The sequence below is a fragment of the Mustela nivalis genome (assembly GCF_964662115.1).
Source record: "Mustela nivalis genome assembly, chromosome: 5".
Lineage (NCBI taxonomy): Eukaryota > Metazoa > Chordata > Mammalia > Carnivora > Mustelidae > Mustela > Mustela nivalis.
In genome coordinates this window covers 10,453,656-10,477,777 of record NC_139024.1, presented here as the reverse complement: position 1 = coordinate 10,477,777, position 24,122 = coordinate 10,453,656, and the positions used below count along the sequence as shown (strand labels likewise).

Sequence of the window (24,122 nt, the reverse complement as noted above, 5' to 3'; positions counted from 1 at the left end):
AGACTTTTATCAAATAGTCACACAACTAAATGTTCTTGTAGGCTTTACTGGGGGCCATGAAGGAAAGGCACAGTGTTTTCTGAGGGGATCCTGCCTCACTCTGTGTCCAGGGAGGGTTTCTCTGAGGATAGCGTGCTGGCGCTGGGTTCCGCAGGAGCATGGAGCTCCTTCTACATGGGGGGAACGGCGTAGTTGAAAGTCCATTGGTGGGAAAGTATGTGGTTTTTCCAGAGCCCCAGAGAGGCCAGTATGGTCCGAGGGGGCAAATTTCCTTTTGGCAGCGGTGGTGGGTCCAGCTGACTGGATTTGGTGAGGGATGGATGGCTGTGGTGGGAGAGGAAGGAGTCAGAACGCATCCCTGGATTCCAACTTGTCCATCTGGGTGGGGTGTCTTCCACTGAGATCAGAAGCACGTGGGGAGTATCCCACGCATCCAGGCAGGAAGATTGGGTGGCGGTTGGGTAGAGAGCCCTGGGGCTCAGGGAAACAGCCAAGGGAGATACATCTGGGAGCCACAGGCATGAGGAGGTAATGGAAGCTATGGCTTAGATGAACTTGTAAAAAGTGAAGCCTTGTCTGCAGTTACGCCTGATTTTTCCTCTTGTACCTATTGACTATCGAGAAGCCTGCTTTCCAATTAGAGTCCTATTGTGTAACTGGCCACGTGGTGTCGAGCATGTCATTGCTTTTTCTGTTCAACAAATGTTAATGATGCCAGGCATTGTGCAAAGTGCTAGGTACACAAAGATGAAGAAAACAAAATTTTTACCTTTAATTAACAGTATGCCAGGAGACAAGAAAATAAATAAATTATTGAGTGATTTCACTCTGACTTCAGTTTGCTAATTTGTTAAGAGGAAAAGAAAAAGATTTAGGAAGCTCTTACTGTGTGATAAATCCTGTGGTACCTCATTTGATCCCTTAACAACAAAAGAGGTGAACACCAATGTACCCTATTAGACTTAAGCCAAAGTTACGCAGCTAGTAGGTTGCACAGGCAAAATTCCCGCCCAGGTTTGTCTGACTCTGAACTCCTTCCCCTTTCCCTTACACCTGTATTGCCAGAATTCTAAGTGTTTTATCTAAGCCACGGACTGTTTATTTTATATGAAAAAGATGGGGGGATTTGAAGCAGGGAAGAGGTTGTCACCCACGGTGGATGTTTTTGCTTGCATAGTAAGCAAATCGGCAGAGTGCTTTGATCAGTGGGAAGGATTTTCCCAATTTCTCTTCCTCTAAGAATGCTGATGCCTGAAGCTGTGTCAGTCTCTGAATGGCACTAGTGGTTAGCCGAAGGCCCTGTCCTCTTCCTTGACCTCTTCAATATTTTTGTCAGTGACATGGGCAAAGACATGAATGAAATGGCATGCCGATTTAATTGGTGTTTGAAGACAAGGTGGGAGATACAGTGAATATGTTAGATGTCAGGGTAGAATGGTGACCGGAAATAGGCAAAATGAAAATAAGCAGAGATACAGACCAACGTCTGCCCAACTGAGTCATGGGAGGGGGAAAGTGGGGTTTCATTGCAGCTCCTGGGATGGATCATGAGTATGACGGGGCTGCGGGACAAGTGTGCAGATCCTCTTACATGAGTACCAATGTAAGCTTTGTGGAAGAGGAGCAGGTTCCACCCCATAAGATTTTTTTGTGTTAGGGGAACTAAGAATCGGCGTATTTTGCTCAGAGAAAGGAAATAGATACGGCTGTTGTCAGATATTCTGCAGAAGGCCCTAAGTGAAACCTTTCAAATGGATGTAAATTTCAAGGAACAGATTTCTGTTATGTAGAAGGAAGGAATTCATAACCTTTCATGGTTGTAGACACTTAGGGGATTCGTGTTATACACAGCTGTGAACCAGTGAGATTCTTTCCTGTGCTAAGATTTGTCGTCTCTTTATCCAGAGAATCTTAGGAATTGTGATCAAATGGAAATGTATTAAAGTGTTTTGGAAATGCATGGTAGATATTGGTTATTATTTGATAATGTAGGTCAGGAGGGTCTTCGGATGGGTTTCTAGAGGACATTTCATTGACCCCTGACACTCACGATATGTTAATTTTGGATATACATCCATGATGGATGCATTTTATAGAGTATGTCTAAGACTTCAGAATCACAGCTTCTGAATGTTGTTTTTTATTGGTAGTTTATGGAAGTCACTCCATACATATGTAACAACATATTAATATTTTATGGCTAATCTTAATTCTGAAAAATGAAAATCCAATGGTATTTTAAATTTAGAATATAGTTAGGAAAAAATATTGTGTCTTCTACTTCTGTCCTGTTTAAGGATAATATATATGTGCCAAGCTTCTTTATTTAAAATTATATATCAAGGGGAGCCTGGGGTGACTCAGTCGATTAAGCATCTGCCTTCTATTCAGATCATATCCCAAGGACCTGGGATCGAGTCCTCTGTCAGGCTCCCTGCTCAGAAGGGATTCAGCTTCTCCCTCCGCCCTTCCACCCCTCCATCTGCTCTTGTTCTCTCTCTCTCCCTCTCTCTCAAATAAATAAATAAAATGTTAAAAAAATAAAATTACGCATCAAAACATGTTTCTTTCAGATAAAAACTGCACAAATAATAATTGCCTATAATCTGGGGCACCTGGGTGGCTCAGTGGGTTAAAAAGCCTCTGCCTTCGGCTCGGGTCATGATCTCAGGGTCCTGGGATCGAGCCCCGCACCGGGCTCTCTGCTCAGCGGGGAGCCTGCTTCCTCCTCTCTCTTTGCCTGCCTCTCTGCCAACTTGTGATCTCTGTCAAATAAATAAATAAAATCTTTAAAAAAAATTGCCTACGATCCCATTTTTACAATTTTTTTTTCCTTATCCCCTTGCCCTCCCTCTTACTTCAAATTTCATTCTGTGATTCCACAAATATATATGTTCTATTTAGCTTGCCATAATGAAACCCAAACCAAAAGTATTGACAGGGTCATATTTCCAAGCCAGTAGGAGTATTTTGGTCCCTCCCTGCCCCTCTTCCCTCACTGCAGGTGGCATCCTGGTTAGAGGGCACCGTGGTTCTTAGGACCAGCAACCAACAGCCTTTTCCGCCATGACCGATGGCTTAGAATTCTACTTCTTGATCCTTTCCCTACCATTGTAGAGTATAACAGATATTCCTGTATTGACAGAACGAAGGCTAATACTCCGATTTGAAGTTCGGATCTTCAGAAATAAGTAGTGTCTTGTCATTAGTACAAGTAAGAACACGGTGGTTTTAGATGGTGGGTTACACTTTCTCCTGCCTTGGTTTCATGGCGGACAGGGATGCATGCTATAGTGCAGGGGGCCGTGGGCCCGAGTCAGGACACTCGTGTTCCGGTCTTGGCTCTGCTCGAGTGCTGCAGCCCTGGGCAAGTCCTCACACTCCAGCCTTCAGTATGTCATCTGGGATGACAGTGTCCTTGGTAATTGGATTCTGTGGTAGTGGTGACAGTGGTAACTGAGAATGTTGTTATTTTCTGGCTTGAAGAAGAATATGAAATGAAGGAAAAGCCTTTAGCGCCTTGCTCCTCTGTTTTTTGATTTAAACTGATTTTAACGCCATTAGAAAAACTTGACCAAGGATGTTGCATTGTATATTATTGGCTTTACATATGTCTTCTGCATTTATGTACAGAATCAATACAGAAATTGGTCAGTGATTTTTACTTTTTATTTTTGAGAATATTTTACTTGATGTGATCACATTCCCGTGGAGTTACTGAGTCAGCACAGTCTAAGTCATCTGTGCTGTGTGCTAAGTGAGACATGAGGACGTGCAAAGCATAGACGTTGCCATTTTCGACTACTTGGGAGATAAGAAATAACACATGAAAAACAACCAACTAGTACACGAGTTCAGTAACAATACAAGGCAACCGAGGAGTCTGTTACAAGTAGGCCAGGAGAGATTCTTGGGGTAGGTCCCATAGATGGTATTTCTGGCGGGTGGTGAAGGCCAAAGCTCTGCTGTCCTTGAACCAGGACTTGAGCGAGCTTGGGTTCAGACCAGAGGGGAGAGCAGGAGTGCCGTCAGAAGGAGGACCAGCAGCTGTCCCCTGCTCGTGCATGCTGTGAATGGGGTGTGGGTGTGGGGAGGGGGGAGAACGAGTGTGGGACAGCTGTGCCCCATCCAGCCCCGCACTGCAGAAAGCCATAGTAATGTTTGCAGCGTGCCTGGGAAAAAATGGGCATTTTTGAGTTATATTTAGACATTATCACAGAAGAGTAAACATAGATGGCTTCACGATAAGACGGCCACTCCGTACAGGTCACTGTGCTGGCTCTGATCCTTATCAGCCTGATTTTCACATAGTCGTAATTCATGCACATCGCTCTTAAACATTTGGCATTGTTTTGTGTGTACTTTTCCATGTCTCTGGCCCACTCTGCTCATGTGTTCACATACGGCTTGTTCACATATTCTGGGATTGTTGAAGAGTGGGGTTGTTCTAGTTTTCTTCTTTGAACAATTGGTAAGTAGCTCTGAGGCCTGTTACAGTTCTTTCTAATTTGATTTTCACATTCCTTTTGAGTTAGGTATTATTTCTTCCATTTAGTGACTGAGAAGACTAATAAGCAACCTATTCAGGGTCACACAGTTGGGGTAAGTGATGAGGTGAGGGCGTGGGTCCACCGTGCAGCCAGGCCCACACGTTCTTCACTGGACCATGCCGTCTCCCATGAGTATTAGGAATCGCGTAGCCGCAGGCCGATTGGGATAAATCACACTCCTGCCCCATTAGAGAGAGAGGATAAGAGTTGGAACAACGTATAGTTTTTAAAGCTTTTATTTAAAGCTCATTCTCGTGTTATCTCTCAGAGTGAAGTAGTGGTGAAAAGCCTCCTAGTAGGTATAAAATCCACTAGTGCAAACACTCATTTTCTCAAATTGGGTTTCATTATTTTTGTCATTTTATAGGTAATGCTGTATTACCACAAAGTTCTCTTTAGCTGCTGGTATGATAGAATATTCTCCCAAATAGTGGTTCAAAATGGAAAGAGTTTCTCTGAGCTCTTATTTAATCCAGATATATAGATATGATTATAAATCCAGAAAATACAATAGTTCTTTCAGTGGGTTTTGCAATGCCTTTCTTCTATTTGTGGTCTCAGGAATTGGGCTGAAAAAATGGTGAAATACTGTATTCAGAAATAAACTAATAAACTATATCCTTACCTTGATATTTAGTAGTAAATACAATTACATCGATATCTTTATTATAAATGCATACGTAGGCATACTCTGGAAGAGTGGTAATGAAGGAATAATTATAAGAAGCATCAAGTCTGTCTGGTTGCCTTGGTGGCTCAGGTGCTAACGCATCCGAGTCTTGATCTCCGCTCTGGTCTTGATCTCAGGGTTGTGAGTTTGAGCCCCACATTCCTGGCTCCACACGCACAGTGGAGCCTACTTTAAAACAAAAAAAAAAGTCTATCCAAAGTATACTGAAAGTATATAAGCTGTTGTTTAATTTGGATCATCTTTTAAAAGAGTTGTTAGAGGGGTGCCTGGGTGGCTCAGTTGGTTGGGTTTCTGTCTTTGGCTCAGGTCTTAGTCCCAGTCCTGGGGTCCAGCCCTTTGCTCAGCTAGGGGTCTGCTTCTCCCTCTGCCTGCTGCCCCTCCCTCTGCTCATGTTCTCGCTCTCTCTCTCTCTCAAATAAATAGATATCTTAAAAAATAAATAAATAAATAAAGTGTTGTTGAGTTCTGAGGCCAGCCTTTGATAAACCTCTTTTACCTATAATCTAGCTTAACTGTGCCGCCTCAGTTGCCTGGAATTTATATTCAAGTGTACATTGAAAAAATACACATTGTTCCCCTTATTTCGTCTTCCTGGGAATGGAAAACCTTCTGAGGATTTGGGAGGAGGTAGGTAGCAGTGGCAGCTTCCCAAAAGGAAATCTAGGAAAGCATGTGTGCGACACGTGCGTGTGTGGTGTCCGACTCACATATATGTGGACACACAAAAGTTTCTCTGAATTTGGGAGGAGTTGCAAGAGAGTCTTACCAAGAAATAAAATGCACGAGACACTGAGTAACTAAACCTACACAGCTGTGCTGAGCGCTTTGGAAATGGGTGCTCCGTGCCATGGCCTTCATAGCACCCAGCTTGTTCTACAGAATTGAAGCTCAGATGGCAGCACTTGTGGAGTGGCCCCCAGGGAGGACAAGCATGTCCGTCTGGAAGAACATATTTAGAGTACTTGAGGACTGTTTTCATGGGGACAGTGTCTCTGAGACACTGTAAATTTTATGTAAGAGCGAAGATGATGGTACTTTCGAATAGATCAACCGACGGATAGCTGAGAAACACACAAAATCGTTTTGGGTTAGAAGTGAATATGATAAGAGACTTGGCTTTTAGGTTTTTTGGGATAGACTTAGATTTGCTTTGGCCTTTGGTTTCTCTAAAGAGGTAATAGCGAGAAGCTGGGGTTGAGATCCTGCCCTTGTACAGATTTAATGTTAAAAATAGCAAGTGCACACAGGATGAATTTGGGGTGTGGATGAGTATTTAACACAAGGCCATAAAGAGAGGTTAAAATTAAATAATTTGCACTGTATAAGTATCTGTTTTCATATCTGAAGTCTCACTGAAAGGTATTAGATGCATTTTGAGAGGTACAGATAATTTGCGTATTTCATGGTTTTGATTTTCAGAACTCTCAGGGTTAGGCTAACATTTTTCACATGGGTGCAAATTAATTGAATTTTAAGTAGGACTGTGAGAGGTTATGGCAATGATGAGACAGATAGGAAACAATTTTAGTCACCGGTAAGATGAATTTGCTGTACTGTTATCTATGGCATTAAAATACAGACATTCCAATCATTTTTTCCATTTTAAATTTCTGCTTCAATTAAGCCAGTTTTGGTGGTACACTATTTGAAGTGAAATCAGTAGACCTTTCCTATGTCCTGGCTAATCCAGATTGAATGTGAAGATAGGGCTGCCTCAGAACTCCATATTCAAAATGTAGCTTGAAATCTGATTTACTCAGCCTCTCTGTTGACCATTCATTCATTCTGCGGATTCTGAGATCACCAGCTAAGCCTTGATTTTCACACTTCCGTAGAAAGTTTTATTTTATCTTTTGAAAGAAAGTGGGAAGATAATTACATTTTGCTTTTGTAAGGCATATGTTCTAATTTAAATCACTCTGGGGAAAACTTAATTCTTAATACTCGATTTTTGTTTTATGACACTATATCAACATACATGTTTGTGTGTTGAATTGTGAGGTTAGCCCAGGTTGTGTAACATCAGTGTATCGTCTTTGTGAGTATAAGATTTCCCTGACTGTGAAAGTAACACATCTAAAATTCCATGAAATAGTGAATTTTGAGCAGAACTGTTTGGCTTACACATATTTTCATTCAGGTGAGATGGAGTTCCTGGCAAATCCCTCAGAATCCCTCAGAGCTGAGTTTCTCTTTTGGAAGGCTTTGGTAAAGCCCATCGCAGACCCATGAAGATGCTCCCTCCTCACAGTGCCTTGTGTGTCCTGTTAGGGTGTCTGCTATGTGCCTTTTTTTTTTTTTTTTAAAAGATTTTATTTATTTATTTGGCAGACAAAGATTACAAGTAGGCAGAGAGGCAGGCAGAGAGAGGAGGAAGCAGGCTCCCTGCTGAGCAGAGAGCCCGATGCGGGGCTCGATCCCAGGACCCTGAGAACGAACATGACCTGAGCCAAAGGCAGAGGCTTTAACCCACTGAGCCACCCAGGCACCCCTCCTGTGTGCGTTCTAATCTTTGTTCAGCCTGTCTCCTTCAGGGAATTGGTCATTTCTCCAGGACTGGCTGTTCATTTTTCTTCAGTGCCTGGCACACTGGCACACTGCACATACCAGCCTCGGACTGGGGGATCAGAGGGAGGGAAGACCACCAGCTCTTGTAGCTTCCCCAGCTTGGGTTTTCGGTCCGTGCTCCTGGCTCACCTCTCCCCTCCCATTCTGCTCTCCCCTCTGATGAGGCCTTCCTTGCCAAACCCAGTAATTCCCTTCTAGTCATGGAGAAAAGCTTTCACCCTCACCTCTTGGACACCTGGCTGGCATTTGGTACACCTCATTTGTTGCCACGCACGACTCCCTTCTTTTTTTTTTTTTTTTAAGATTTTATTTATTTATTTGACAGAGGGAGATCACAAGCAGGCAGAGAGGCAGGCAGAGAGAGAGAGAGAGAGAAGGAAGCAGGCTCCCGGCTGAGCAGGGAGTCCGATGTGGGACTCGATCCCAGGACCGGGAGATCATGACCCGAGCCGAAGTCCGTGGCCTAACCCACTGAGCCACCCAGGCACCCCATGACTCCCTTCTTTTCCATGATTCTATATCCTCTAGAATCTCTGTTTTCTGACTGTTCTTTTGGCTTCCTGTGGGCTCCTCCTTTCCCTTCTCCCTAAAATGGTGATATTCTTTACAATTTTGTCCTCTACGCATTGTTCTTATTTCATATATTCTTCCTAGATGAAGTTCTTGAGTTTTTATATTATCCAGTTTTTGGTGAACATTTTATTTTGTGCCAGGTGTACTATTTGACTTATGTCCTGGAGATACAAGAGTGAGTAAAAACAGAAGAATCACTGCCTCTCCAGGAGCATGTATCCTCTGTTTGCTGACTTTTCCCTATTTATCATTCTAGGTCAGCCCTTATTCCCCAAACTATAAACACATTGGGTCCCTTCCTTCTAGATGTTTTCGGCTGGATTCCCTATAGGAACCTCAGATTTCCTATGTAGAACTCTGAAGGCTCTCTGGCATGTGGGGGAGAGGGTAGAGCTGCTGCTTTCTCGGCATATCTGACTCAGTTGGTGTCTTACCATCTGTTGAGCCACCATTGACTCCTGCCTTCTTCCATCACTCGCTCAGTCTCTAAGTCGTGTTGCATTTGCACCATTACTTGCATCTGGGCTGGCTTTCTCCCACCAGGGCCGCCCGCCCTGCCTCCAGGCCACTGCTGGAGAGCAGGCTTTCCGAAAGCTGGATCCCACCGCAGCTCTCTGTTCAAAGCACCCAGTGGTTCACCCCGAGATGCGATCTGAAGCCTTTAAGATGGCGTGCGGGGCTCACCCGTGTGCTGGTTCTGCCTGCTTCAGCTCCTCTGCTGATTCCTCCGTCCTTTGGATGTGAACTGCCTATGTCCCCTCATGCCCTCCTACACAGCTCACCTCCCTTGAGCCTCTCTGCTTTATGCTGCTGCTCTGTTCCACTCTATGCCCACCTTGAGCCTGGCGCTTCCTCACTCGTTCTGCTAATTTTTAAGCCTTCTAATATATTACATAGAATCTGGCATACAGTAGGGATCAATATATGGTTTTGGAAGGAAGGAAGGAAGGCAGGCAGGCAGGCGGGAGGGATCTGTTGGATGAATGCTGCAGGCTTTTGTAACACCGCGCGGAGGAACTTCCCCCACCTTGGCTTTGCTCCTTTGAAACACCCAGGGCAAGAAAGTCCCAGCAGAGGCTCGAGTTCTGGCTCTCCTGAATGGCCTTGGCCCTGGGGCCCATGGGCTGACTCACCAAACCCAAAATAAAACTCAGATTCTAGTTTGGATCTGGTTATGTTTGGTATGATACTGACAGGGGGAAGGTTGATTGTGACTCAGAGTCTGGGTGCCTATTCATGCGCAGTAGTGATCTTTGAAAATTTTTACCCTAGACATTCTGTATTATCAGAAATCTACCCTTTCACTTTCTAATGTGCACTCAGATGCATTAATGTTTGATCAGGAGTTGCAGACTCAGGTCCACATTAAAGTAGTTGTTCTAAGAATACTTTGAAGTCAAAAAGCATTGCTAACCACTCAGTACACTTTGTCTTTATTACTAGTAAGCTGAAAGTAGCTGGGTGAGAGAAATGAGGTTATCATGCTCATTTCTTATATATGTATTAGAATTTTAGATGTTTTCTCTCTGCAAACTCTTTCCTACTCTTGTTTACATAGGATCCCTCATAATTGTTAAAACCTTCCTTAAAGTAAACAGTAAATGTCTTGTATCTATTTAGGCTTTGTTTCTAACCGTTCCTCTTTTGCCAGCTTGTTATCGTTTTTTTTTTTAAATTAAATAATTGACTGATAGCATACTAGTTACAACATAATGATTTGATATTTGTATGTATTATGTATTTTTAGTATTGTCAAAAGTAAGGACAGTTGTGTTTTTAATGTATATGATAGTATAATAAAATTTCTGCCTTTGTAATAAATAATAATCTGTGTCTTTGTTTATTTCTTCCCAGGGCAGCCCAATGGATCCCATGGTGATGAAGAGACCTCAGTTGTACGGGATGGGCAGTAACCCTCATTCTCAGCCTCAGCAGAGCAGCCCTTACCCAGGAGGCTCCTACGGCCCCCCAGGCCCACAGCGGTATCCAATCAGCATCCAGGGTCGGACCCCCGGGGCCATGGGAGGAATGCAGTACCCACAGCAGCAGGTTTGTGCTGGTTAGAACCCCACCCCCCTTTAGTTTGGTGACGTTTTTGTCTTTATTGCTTACGGTCTGCCTAAGATTGGTACTAAGAGAATTAGGGGCATTTCACTGATTTTCTTTTTTCTTTCTGTAGTTTTTTCAAGTAACCACACATCCAGTTTCCCTTTCTTTCAAAGAAGGAAAAGTGATGGGGCCCCTGGGTGGCTCAAGTTGTTAAGCTCCACTCAGGTCTTGATCTCAGGACGGTGACTGCTACCAGAGTTGGGCTCCATGCTGGGCAGGGAGCCTGCTTAAAAGAGGAGTGGGGTGGGGACTGAGGAGGGTGGTGTGCCTGGGTGGCTCAGTCCATTAAACACTGGGTTCTGGATTTCTGCTCGGGTCATGATCTCAGGGTCATGAGATGGAGCCCTACTCTGCCTGGGGTCCCAGCGGGGAGCCTACTTAAGATTCTCTCTCTCCCTGTCCCTCTGTCGCCCCCTGCCCACCCTTGCATGTACGTGTGCACGCACTTTCTCTTAAAAAAAAAAAAAAAGAAAGAAAAGAAAGAAACGAAAAGGAAAAGTGAGCTTCTTAGAAAAAAGTGGACGAAAATACCCGTTTGGTAGAGGGCTGCTACTGTGTTACTGGCTGTTAAAAGTTAGGCAGTTTCAACATTTTGCGCCGAGTTATATACATCTAAGCCTCCTAAGTGAACTAGGCTTGCTAACATTTCTGATGCCAGACTGGCAGATTTTGAACTGTGAATAGACTTTGTCAGGTGAAGTTTTAATTATTTAAAGAATAAATAACCATGAAAATGGCATCGACTCTGAGAGAAGTTTTTTATTCTCCCAAAATGTTATTTTGCATTTATTTCTTAACATATTAATTTCATAGAGAGCATTTGGTGTATATCTGTTTTCTTAGATTTGGATGGGTTTTGTGTTTTTACTTAAAAAAGAGTTTTCTTCCTTTTAAAGACCCAGTATTTTTCTCCTTTTTCTCTGGAATCGAATAGTTGGAGTCACCTTACATGACCGTCTACCTTCTACCTATAGTAAACCTGGTCTCTTGGATACTGGAGAGTAGATCCTTGTTATGTTGGCCTGAGGAAGCATGAAATTAGGAAAAGACTAAATTAGACTGAGACTCGTTAGGGTGTTTAGTCACTAGAAACACCAGAAAGCTTTACTTGTAACCCCCCACACCATGTCTGTCCCCTGGGGGTGCATTGGGGCTGGTGCTGGGTGCGTGTTACTCCCTCCAGATAGGTTCTTCCATAACGTTGCCAGGAACCTGTTCCAGGGTCTCATATACTTCCTCACTGGGAAATCTTCCTTGTGTTTGACCAAAAATCATCTGTGGGGGGAAAACCACTGAATCCGACTTTGGTTCTCTCTCAAGTAGATGTGGAGAATGATTCACTCTTACACGCTCCAGAGCTGTGTTCATGAAGTCGCATCTGAGCCTTTTCCTTTAAGACTGAATATTGTTTTTCCTCTTTATCTTTTGTCCCTCCTTTGGTGATAGTTTTATTTTAAGGTAGTTGTAGGGAAAGATAGAAGTAGCTCAGCCTTTGCGTCCTAGCTGTTGGTTCCTTAAACAGCTCTTGTTACTGTCAATAGTTCTTACTCTCCTTTATTAAATTGGCTGTCCAGAATTCTCTCAGTCACTTGCACACTTAATTGCTCTCTTAATTTTCTTCAACATGATTCCTTTTTTACAGCAATATTTTGCTGCCTAGAGTAAAACATCTTTAGCTGAGGTTACTAATTGTGAGGGGGGAATAATTTGTAGATGATTGAAAAGTAAGATGTGATTCGCTCTTCCTTCTTCTAGTCTTAATCTAATTTGCACTTAGTTGAGGGGAAGAAGGCCCAGGCCGCTGGCTGCCAAAATCCGAATTCTCCTCTGTAGCTGATTTCCTTTGGGAGCTGATGGTTCTGTATGATAGCCTGGCCACAGGAAGAGAGTAGAGGCAGCAGAGAAGAAGTAGCAGGAGTAGTGGAAAGAAGTAGATGCTAACCACGCCTTGTTTTTCTGCATCTTCTTTTTTTCCTGTTTTCCTGATTTCAGATTTGAAAGTCATTTCGAAAGGTGGTGTTCATGGCAAGCCCCCAGATGCTCCTTTATCTTTTCCTGTGATGAGTTCAAGTCTTATTATAAGGTTTCCACATTGGCATAGTTTGCAATCCCAAAGTAGAAATCCAACAAATGGAAAGAGTGTGTAAAGAATGATTTACCCAAGGGGCATCTGGAAGGTCCAGACAGTTAAGCATCTGACTTTGGCTTGGGTTATGGTAGTTATCATCTCAGGGTTCTGGGATCAAGCCCCAGGTCAGGTTCCGTGCTCCACACAGAATCTGCTTGAGGATTCTCTCTCTCCATCTTCCTCTGTCCTCTCCCTGCTTGTGCACATGCATGCTCGCTCTCTCTCAATTAAATAAATAAAGTCAGGACATGCTTACAAGACTGAGCCACCCACGTGCCCGAAAATAAAACAATTTTTTTTTAAGAAAAGGAATGGTTACTTAGGAATATTTTTTTCATTATTTTCTTCCCCACAAATATGAGGGTAAAAGTAGAGGACATACACAAATGCATACGGTAGTCTTAATTTTCTTTGGTTCTTGGTGGCTCTTACATAGTTCTGAAATCCAGTAACTCTTGGATTTATTTGAAGGGACAAAATGATGAAGATAACTCACCCAAGTATTTCAGCAAATTTTTAATTAAGATTTTAGATTAGGTATTTTACTGCTAACCAGAAGAAATGTCTAATTCTAATTAAGGACAGATCTTTTTGATAATGAAAGGAAAATAGTGTATCTGGCAAGAAACTGAATGCTATGGCAATAAAATGTCAACCTTTCATGTTGAGTTCATCATAATCGAGGGTTCTAAGGAATCTGTATTGCTTTTTCACCCATTCATTTAGTTATAATATAGTCTTAAAATATAGTATCTTGCTTTGATACCTAAAAGGCTGAAAATAGCTGTGAATGCATTTTTGAATGCAACAGTTTAAAGGGGACACAGATTATACTTTATAATACGAAGTTCATGTGATCAGTTAGGTGTAGACTAATCAATAGTCTAGAAATTGAAACAGAAAATAGTTAAGAAGGTTTTGGGTGAAGGTTAGTAGGGCACATTTACTTCATTAGGTTTAGCCAGTGCTTTTTTGGTGAGGAATTCTCAGTGAGTTGCTTTGTTTGTAAATTTTGGGTAATTATGAATTTATCCACACACAGGGTCCTGGCACAGTGATTGGCTACTGGTCCTATGTGTTTTCTCCAAGTATTAATGTAATAGGCTGAGCATTTCTATAATCATGTCTGCTAATGTTTCTCAGGGAAAAACTTGAAAGATAATGATGACATTGAGTTTTTATTGAGTGGACATCACCACCTAGGCATGACTTCGCTTTGGATAGCCTCCAGAGCTTTCTGTGTTTGGATTGTGAACCTCTAATGAGCTGAATCCGGTTCGTTTAATATTGCTCATATATTTCTGCAAAGGATTAAAATGCAGGAATTCAAGTTTGTAAATTGAGTTGCCCACTTACCAGCTGAGTGGTAAGTTGTCTTTGGCTCAGGGGTCACAGTTTGATTCCTGGCTAGCATTCCACTCCTGTGATAGGAATTTTAAATGAGCATTCTGGTAGAAAGGACTGCCATGCTTATGTGAAATTTAACATGGATAGTATCATTGCTTGCTTTTTGTTTCTGAGAGGAGGAAGTGGCCACTGGGTGTTTGATTTTACTGTTAACCTGCTGATTCTTGACTGGTATGGTGATAATTTTATTTTTGAAATATACTCATGACTGGATCTTCAGGTATGACATGATAATAGTGCATCATTTTGGTGTTTATTAACTGGAACTAGAGTTGTGGTCTTTCATGTGCCGATTCTCCCACATCATCAGGTGCGTACATGGCTAAACAGATCAGTTTTGCACAGCGCTCTAAAAACTAGTCTGCTTGAGTTTTTATTGAGCTGAGAGGGGAAATGAATTTTCTATGCCTCTGTGGAGAATGTTCTGCCTCCAGGCTCCTGGAATTCAAACCTGGAGATGGTTAACAGAAGTATACTGGTTGATTTCATCTAATACAGAGCTACACAGAGGAAGTATAACCTTTAAGGTTACTAGACTCGGACCCTGAGTTTTGCAGATTTTTAAAAAACGTAGACATGAAGGTACCCTTTGCTGGATCAGGGATGTGGGTGAGCAAATGTTTTGTTTTACTTCTTTTGTCCTTTGTGATCATAAATGTATACATAGGCCTGTGCCGGGTTGCTTTAAAAAAATATTTTCATATGAAACAAACAGCACCCAGGGGAAAAAGGCTATAGAAGCAAAGGTATATTTATTTGTGTCAAGCACATTTCAATTACTGCATGTAGTGTGAGATTTTTTCCAAGTTATCAAGGGTTAGTGGGTTGATATTTTAACTGTCCTTACCTTGCTGCATAAGTTTGTATAATCTAATGCCTGTTGGCATTATAAAGCCAAGGAAAGGGAAAGAGGGCAAAGTGAGAGATTTAAGTTTATGAATGTTTTTAGAATGGAAAAACATGACTTTTTAGTTTTTACAAACACATCTGTATTGCAAAGACATTTACAACAATAAGAGCATGCTATAACAGTAAGAATATAATCATTGTTTTGAAAGATGTTCTAGCAAAATTAAATAGAAATTAGTTATTTTTGTTGAGGTGATCCATCTGAACTTACCACTTAAACCCTAATTGAAGTTGAGGTTCTTTTGAAAAAGACTGTAGAAATCAATAGGTATTCTCATTTGTGTCTTTATCTTCTGCACCCTTTGGATATGTCTATTTTTGCTGCGTGTTTCTTGAGTAAAATATTTATTTCAGAACATAAGCATTTTATTTGGTACCATCTTAACAGCCAAAACACTTCTTCCAATGCAAATGTTTATTTTGGCAGCAGATGTTTCTAAAAGGAGACAAACATTACAATTGTTTGGTTAAAATAAATGTTTTCTTTGGGGTTACTGAGGCAGCCAAGCAAGTTCTAGGATTCCCACCTGTGTTACTTTATATTGTCAATCTATTCTGGTAAAAAGTGTTTACTTTTAAAAATATAGTCAAAATTATGTCTTGATACAGTTTGAACAATGGCTCTGAAAAGTCATGATGAATGGGCGGGGGGGTGGGGGTGGGCATTGATTAAAGACTTAATAATTCCAGAGTTTGGGGTTATGAAATGTTTGGACTCAGTCTCTGAATCCTAAATGTGAATTCAATAATCAAGGCTTAATTTTGGTTTAGCCTAAGAGGACCTTAGGCTTCCTATTTTTAAGGAGCCTAATGGGATGTGATAGGATGAGAAAGGAAGGCTTGACTTCATGGGGAAGGATGGGTGCCTAGTGTCCGTTTTAATTTTTTGATTGTTTATGTTCATCCAAAGACATACCCACCCACACCTGTGTGTGCACACGCTTGCTTGCACAGGCTGGTATAAAGCAGAACATTGTGTGACAGTGGTATCTTAGTGTAACAAAATCTATCTCAATATGCATATTAAATGCATTAGGCGTGTATTCTATGTGTGCAGAGATACCCGTATGTATATAAATGAACAAATACATGAATAAAATGAAGATAAACATTTTGGGCAGTAAAATAATGACTGCTGAGAGACTTCTTTTACTGTGGTGTTTGCAGTATTTTTAAATAGGCATGTTCTGTACTAAGGGACTTGGAGCCAAGCTGCTTTGCTTGTACACCTGAAATGTTTGGAGTCCTTTCAGCAGATCACAGATTTGTATAAATAATGGTCTTTTGTTGGCCACATTTTGTCTTGATTTCCTCAGTTGTTCTTCATCAGTGAACATGAAGGTATTTAAGGTTTACCAACAAAATACATTTACACCTCCTATTTCTGCTTCCAAGTAGATAGCAGATGCTACTATCTTTGATGCCAAAGTTCCCTGTAGATGGAGTTTTGTACCAAGAGAATATTTTTGAAAAGATTTGTAGATATGATAATTTTTATTTGCTCCTTAAAATGTAAATTTCTGGAATACTTAACTGGTTGTATTTACTTTTTATATTGTAGTTGAATTGAAGCATATTTTGAAGGATTCAGTGAGACATTCTTAGTAAAGGAGGATTTGAAGAGATCACATTTCAAGTTAAATAGAAATTTTTAAATCATTAGCCTTTTTCCTAAAAATGAGCAAAGACCAGGTTTCATCCTTGAAATTTCAATGAGAAAATGTGAGATGATTTCTCTTGTAGTTTGGATAGCTGCTTTTACATTAGAAAGTTTATACTATGTGTGTTTTTATCTGAACATCTACATTGTTCTAGATAGTCTAAAGATTATATGTGGTATACAGTGCCTGCTCTCTGCTTGTAGTTTATACTGTTTTGTCACTCACATATGAGTTCTATGTATTTTACATTCATGGACTTTCAACTAAAATATCTCTTGAGCTTTTCTAGTATGTTTTTGTTTTTGAGATGTAAATCTTAAGCATATGTTTTAGGGAGTATTAGAATAGCTTGAGTATATTTTAAATAAATTTGGTTTATTTGCTTTTCCAAATAAAGAAACATTAAATGTGGTATTTATGTTAAAATTTAAACAATTCAAATTAAGCTCATGGGTGATACCAGTAAAACCAACCAACCACATTATTTCAGTGCTCCCTGAAACACAACCAGCCCCAGAAATAGCTGAACGACAACAAAAATCCCAGAAGACAAATGGACAGTTACAGTGACTAAGTGGCATATTTTAGGCTGGTAGTTCTCAAGCTTGCTGAATGTTAGAATCTCCCAGGTTGCTTTAAGCACTCCGGGTTCAGATGCTCATATCAAGGACATCCGAATGTTAAGGCCCCCTTCTGTCTTTTTCTGAGCGCCACTGGTGACACCCCCATGCAGCCAGGGTTGACAAGCAGGTGTCGGAGGCACACCGGTCGGTAAGGACCCCAGAGCAGGTTTTGGGCCAGCAGCAGTGCCATCCTTCAGGGGAGCTTGTTCTCAGGCTCTGCCCAGTGAGTCAGGAGCTTAGCACTGGCCCGAAGGGATGAAATACGCCCAGAATCAGGAGTTGGGACAGTGCAGTTCTCGCTCATTCATGCTTGTAGCCTGTGTGGGATGTTTGATAAATCAGGACCTCACCCTGCTCATCTACCAAATGAGGGGCTTGGACTACAGGATCTCCCAGCTTGGATGCTCCTTTTAAAATAATAGTCGGTTAATGTTTTTTTCATTTTAGTTTTAAGTTTCAGAGTCTTATGACTTCAGATACCATCTTCTGAAATTTATGGCTTGACACTTGATGGGTTGTGGTAATATCACTACGAACACATTCTTTAAAACTTTTTTCCAGAGGGGAAAGAGCTCTTTCTTCCTTAAAGATGGGCAGATTTGTTACAATCAGTGCGACCAGTTATTTACTTTTAATGTACCTTTTTTTTTTTTAAGATTTTATTTTTGAGAGCAAGCACAGAGAGACAGTTCAAGTGGAGGTGGGGGCTAGGGGCAGAGGGAGAGAGAGAAGCAGATTCCCCGAGGAGTAGGGAGCCCAGCAGGGATTGACCTGAGCTCAGGCAGTTAGCCACCTGGGCCACCCAGGCATCCCTAATTTTAAATTATTACTTTTAAATTGACAGTTCCTCAGATAACTTCATTCTTTTGAATACCTGTTTTATGCTGAGTATGTAGAATGTTCTCTATCCTTTTTAATATGTAGAAAATCATAATGTTGAGATGCTAATAACTTTATTTGGAGTCAGAAAAGGAAGCAAAGAGAGACCCAATAATTACTTACTCAGTTAACAGATGACTAGTTTCTAAGTAGTTCTGAAAATAAGTATGTACTTCACAACATTAGGATAAACTATGTACACTGAATTCTGAATAGAAATAAGGACTTTTAAGACTTATCTTCTGTGCTTTAACTTTCACTCCTCTTTAACTTTCATGACAATGGATTTGATGACTGTATCTTTGTCTCTTTTTTTTTTTTTAATTTATGTATTTTTTAAAGGTTTTATTTATTTATTTGACAGATCACAAGTTGACAGAGAGGCAGGAAGAGAGAGAGAGGAGGAAGCAGGCTCCCTGCCAAGCAGAGAGCCCGATGTGGGGCTCGATCCCAGGACCCTGGGATCTTGACCTGAGCCAAAGGCAGAGGCTTAACCCAATGAGCCACCCAGGGGCCCCTGTATCTTTGTCTCTTAAAACGGGTTTTTTTCTGGCCACCTGGGTGGCTTGATCAGTTAACTGTTGGCCTTCAGCTCAGGTCGTGATCTCAGGGTCCTGGGATTGAGCCCCACATTGGGCTCCCAGCTCAATGGGGAGTCTGCTTCTCCCTCTTCCCCACTCATGTATGCTTGTGCTCCCTCTCTTTCCCTCAAATAAACAAAACTGTTTTTAAAAAAGGTTTTTTTTTCAAGGGCAAAGTAAGTTTTTTTCTTTCATGTTAGTAGCCAAAAGTGAAATTCTTTTTGTTCAAAAGTTCTTTATAACAGTTTGATTATTTTTCTACACAACATATTTACAAAGGCCATTTTTACTTTTCACTTTGGAGAATAACATTAAAAATTAAATCTGTAGTTGCGAATGAAATTAGCAAAAAACAAACAAACAAACAAACACTTTAGCCAAGAAGGAGAAGAGAAAGAAGGTGGGCGAGAGCATGAGGGGAAGAAGGGAAGCACAAGGCGACAAATAGGAAAAAAGTGGCAGCCTTGCTTCTCAAAGAGTCGCTGTGCGGATGCCTCCCTGGCTCGGGACTCGCTCAGCCCGGCTTCCTAGGCCTCAGGAGTAACTCCCCGTGTGCGATCAGGTGTTAGAAATTTCCTGAAAATTCTGGAGCTGAGACATGAGTGTGGTTAGAGTATATGTATAAAGCAAACATCCCTTGCCTCCTAACTTAGCCCCAAACCAAAACTTAGCAATGGTCTGCGACAGCCAGTTACCCAGCTTCCTATCTCCTGTGAAGAAGAAAACAGACCGTATCCTGAAGAAGTAACCAAACTAGTCTCTCTGCTGGTATTGATCATCAAGAAGGTACTTATTTCTTTTTTAACAACTACCGAATAAACCAGTGGAATTAACCTCTCAGGGTTAGTCAAAGGCAAGGATCCAGGTCAATTTCTATAGACCATCCAACATTCAAAAACAGAAAGTGAGACTAATATAAATAGCAAAACCTGAGAGCATTGAATTAAAATGCAAAGGGATCATTGCTGAGATAATTAAATTTCACTTAATGGACCTGAGACTGAGAAAAACTAGCCCCACCTGGATAGTTATAGACAGCCCCGAGGAGGGCTAGGGAGAGATGTCCGATGGGAAAGGAACTCTAATCAGAGTTGCATCCCAGAAAAGACAGCTGAACAGGGACAGTTTCCCAGCATGGCCTGTAAGGACTACGTGTCCCTTCATAGTATTATTGTTACCGGTGCTTACAGGGAAAGCTGGGGAAAAGGGAAGTGTCACAGCACTTGTTGACCAGTGGGCTGTATGACCGCAGAATACGTCTTTGAGAGGGGCAGCCTAAAAGGAGACTTCCTTTCATTTAATTAGTATATTACCTTTAAATTTCCTGAGATTTTCTGATATCTCAATAATCTAGATACCTTAAGCATTTTACATCCTTGGAAGTTTTCCTCAGTGTTTTGGGCTTCAAAGAAAAGTAAGACTTTCCTTCTCTCCTTCGTGCTTGTAAGTCCCGTGCCCTTAGTCAGAGGTCTTGGAGATGAGAAGATCTTCTTCCCCGAGTAGCTGGCCAAATTTTGATACCGGGGAGAAGAGAAAAGACGAGAAGTCCTTTCGGGTGCACTGGGCTTCAAGGGAGACACCTTCTCCATTGGTGTCTCTGAGTTCTTTCCTGGTTTTCTTCGTTGTTGGTTTCAAACATCAAGGATGAAAGGAGTGATAACCTGGTGACCTCATTGGCCCTAAGTCTTCGTGTCATCAGGTCTGTCGCACCATCCTCGGAGTAATTTCCCTAACGATAGTTCAAAGCCAGTTTACCCCATGTATGCATGGGGTCACGAGGGTAGTCAATGCAGAGTGGAGAATGAGGCAGAGGGTTCCAGGAAGGACTCCACTGCCTGCCGGGGACTCGGCCACTGCTGCCCAGAGCCACGGAAGCCGGGGCCGAAGCAGCATGCAGCGCGCTCACTTGCAGGTGAGCGGCAGCTGTGGTCGGTCCGACTGACAGAACTGAAGCCACCTCACCGCGTCCTGGCTGCAAGGGAGGCCGTGAATTTGAGTTCTCGGTTGTGGGAGGCAGAGCTGGTTGGGTCCTAAGTCTGTAGAGAATACAGAATTACTCCTGACGGTTCCAGAGTTTCCCGTGTGTGACAGGGTCCCTCCTCAGACAGTCTTCCTGTTGCTGTAGGCGGCGGCTCTGTCGGGCTGGCCCGGGCCGCCCCTCCCAGACCTCCTCCTCTTCTCCATCTCCCAGTTGGTTGGAGAATCCCATAGCTCCTCAGAATAGCTCAGAAACGGCGTCTTTTCACCACCTCGATGGCTCCCCCCGGGCTAAAACCCCACATAGCAGCTCCCATCACCTCCGTGGACCCCTGACTTCTGCTGCCCCACAGTCCGTTCTTAGCAGGGCGACCAGAAAGGTCCTTTGAGATGATGTAAGCAAACTGTGGCACTCCTCCGTGACCCCTCAGAGTCCCTGAGGCCCCCCTTCCTCTTCGTCCCCGTGCCCAGCCCTTCCTTCTGCCTGGAAGGCTCTCAGCTGGGTCTCTGTCGGGCTTGCCCTCTTCTTCTAAGTGTCTGTTAAATGTTGCTTTGACTTGCTCAGATGGACTTGGGTAAAACTGCACACCCCTCTGGTCCCGTGCCCTGTTCTGTTCCCTGCATGGCCCTTACCACCCGAGGGGCGCTTGTTGGGTCACGGTTGCTCTCATCGGGGCACAAGCTGTAGACCGCAGGGACCTGGTTTGGTCCACCTGTGACCCCCATCTAGGACAGTACCTGGCACTTCCTGGACATTTCCCAGCCAATGAAGGGAAGAATCTGCAGAATTGGGGACTCTGGCCTGGGAACTCTCTGGAGTCCGGTGCTGAAAGGTCCAAGTGCGTTCGGGTTGTATCTGGCACCGTGCTTGGCTGAGAGGGACACTCGAGTTTCCACCGGGGCTTGCTCCATTTCTGGCTGGACTGTCAGTGCCCAGCTTCTCGCTGAGCTGGTGGGAGACCCGCTGACGGCTCCTGGGCTGTCCTTGGCTCTGCTGTTAGAGTCCTGAGCAGTTTCTGGTATCTGAGAGGTTGTTACTGCATGGTGGTTCTCTGTTGTTGCTTCTCTGCCGTGCTAGGGGCCTGTGGTCTTCTCTCCAGTACTAACCCTCTGGAGTAAACTGGCTGGTAATGTTCCTCTGAGTTCTCTTGCATGGAGCGCAATACTTAGTAGTAGGGGTAAGCGAGCAAAGGTTTCTAGATCATAGCTGAATCAGATTTGGCCCAAGTGTGTTACAGGCTCAGATTTTCGTGCTTCCTAACGGTGGCCATTTGACAGTGCTTATGGAGGAAAAGTCCCCCAGTGAGTTAGGATGCCCTTCATGGAAAACAGACATTTTTCCAGTAGGGATTTACTGCTGGAGGAAGAGAATTCCTGCACAGTGGAGGCCGCACTGTGCCGTGCATGGCGGGAGTACAGAGGCTGTGAAAGGGACTTAAAGCCCTCGGTGGTAGTAGTTTACATCCAGGCTTATACAGGAATTCCGTAAAAGCCTGGGATTTGTGGGGGAAAAACTCTTCAGTGTGATGTTGCCGTTCTCTGTAAGTGAAACTGATAAGCTGAACCCACTATTCTTAGCAGACGTGGTTTTCATGTGCTTTCTGGAGTGAGAGCACTTCTGACAAGCTTAGCTTTTAGAAGAGGGAGGTGCGTTATAGACAGAGATTTGGAACTGTTATCCTTGGCCTACACAGCGCTGTTGCTTGTTTCCAGAAGCAGAGGTTGTGGCCACACCCAGAATGCAAGTTACACCTAGAAGTAAAGAAATGCAGTTTAGTCCAAATTTTATAAAATTACCTCTGTGTGCTTTATTTCAGTTGAGGGTGTATGATAGGTAAATAATTCACTTTTCAGGAAGCACGAGAACATAGTGCCTCCCTACGTGTGTGACCTCAGTCACCTTTTCCTCCGCATTGTCATCATCACTGTCTTCCTGGGCTCGGTTTCTTATTTGTAAGATACGAGAGGTTGTCACCAGATGCCTGTAATGACAACAGTCCCTGTGCCAGGTGTCACACGAGGTCCTTCCATGTGTGTGCTCTCACGTAACCCTGGCCGAGCTTCTGTTTATCTCTACTTTCTGAATAATAATAAGAGCTAATATTTATTAAGGGCTTACTCTGTCTGGCTGTTTTACTTGCTTTACTTGGATTAACATAGTCCTCACAATGGCCTCGTGGGGCAGGTGGTGTAATCCTCAGTTTATAGATGAGGAAACTGGTCATTTGACGGTGGTTGTTCAAATTTATGTGCTCATTCTGTGGTGTAGCAAGAATTTCAGATCCTTAACACTTTAATGCTGGGCCCACGCCAGCATAAATTTTATGATTCTGGTAAAACTGGAGTGCTTCTCATCACTGAGAATAGAATTTATTTGGATTTTTGCATGGTAAGACTGATTATAGTTAAGGTAGCCTACTTTTGACATTGAATGTTAGTTTCCTTAGCTTTGTTGAAAATGCAATGTTACCTATGAGGTCTATCAGGAGTTTTTTTTAATTGAGGTTAAAGTAAACATTTTAAAGTGTATGGTTCAGTGACATTTAGTACAATTCACAGTGCTGTGCAACCACCATCTTTATCTAGTCCAGAACATCTCCTTCACCCCAGATGACACTCTGGTCTGTATTAAAGACTCACTTTCTGGGGCGCCTGGGTGGCTCAGTGGGTTAAGCTGCTGCCTTCGGCTCAGGTCATGATCTCAGGGTCCTGGGATCGAGTCCCACATCGGGCGCTCTGCTCAGCTGGGAGCCTGCTTCCCTCTCTCTCTCTCTCTCTGCCTGCCTCTCCATCTACTTGTGATCTCTCTCTGTCACATGAATAAATAAAATCTTAAAAAAAAAAAAAAAAAGACTCACTTTCTGTTTCCTCCTAGCCCCTAACCCCTGGCAACCACTAGTCTGCTTTTCTATGGATCTTTCTATTCTGGATATTTCATATAAATGGGATCCTGTAATATGTGACCTCTTGTGTCTAGCTTGTTTAACTTAACATAATGTTTTCAGGGTTCATCTCTGTGGTAGCACATATCAGTGCTTCTTTCCTTGTTATGGCTGTATATTCTGTTGTATTGATGCAGCATCTTTTGTTTCTCCATTTGCCTGGTGACGGACATGTGGATTTCCACTTGATAGCTGCTGTGGATAGTGCTGTTATCAATGTTTGTGTATAAGTCTGTGTTTAAATACCGGTTTTAACTTCTTTTGGGTATACAACTGGGAGTAGAATTGCTAGGTTGTGTGGTGATCCTATGCTTAACTCTTCAAGGAACTGCCCACCTGTTGAGGCAGTACCATTTTACACTAGAATCATAGGATTTTAACATTGGTCTGGTGTTTACCAAGACTGTCCTAAGTGCCAGGGCATCTAACTTAACCCTTTGCTTATATCACCTCCTTTAATTCTTACCAAAGTTGTTAGGTGGGTCATGCTCCTTTGCCAGTGGGGAGACCAAGTGAGTGGGTAG

The 24,122-nt window shown here is 42.7% G+C and overlaps 1 protein-coding gene across 19 annotated transcripts in view; it reads left to right on the top strand.

The window, feature by feature from the left end:
* The window catches only part of ARID1B (AT-rich interaction domain 1B), a 436,238-nt gene that overhangs the window by 41,539 nt on the left and 370,577 nt on the right, over positions 1-24,122 (top strand). For all 19 annotated transcript variants that reach the window (XM_082729553.1, XM_082729546.1, XM_082729550.1 and 16 more), the window contains exon 2: positions 10,237-10,431. In XM_082729553.1, coding sequence (XP_082585679.1) covers positions 10,237-10,431 — 195 coding nt within the window. The remainder of the gene's footprint in view (positions 1-10,236; positions 10,432-24,122) is intronic.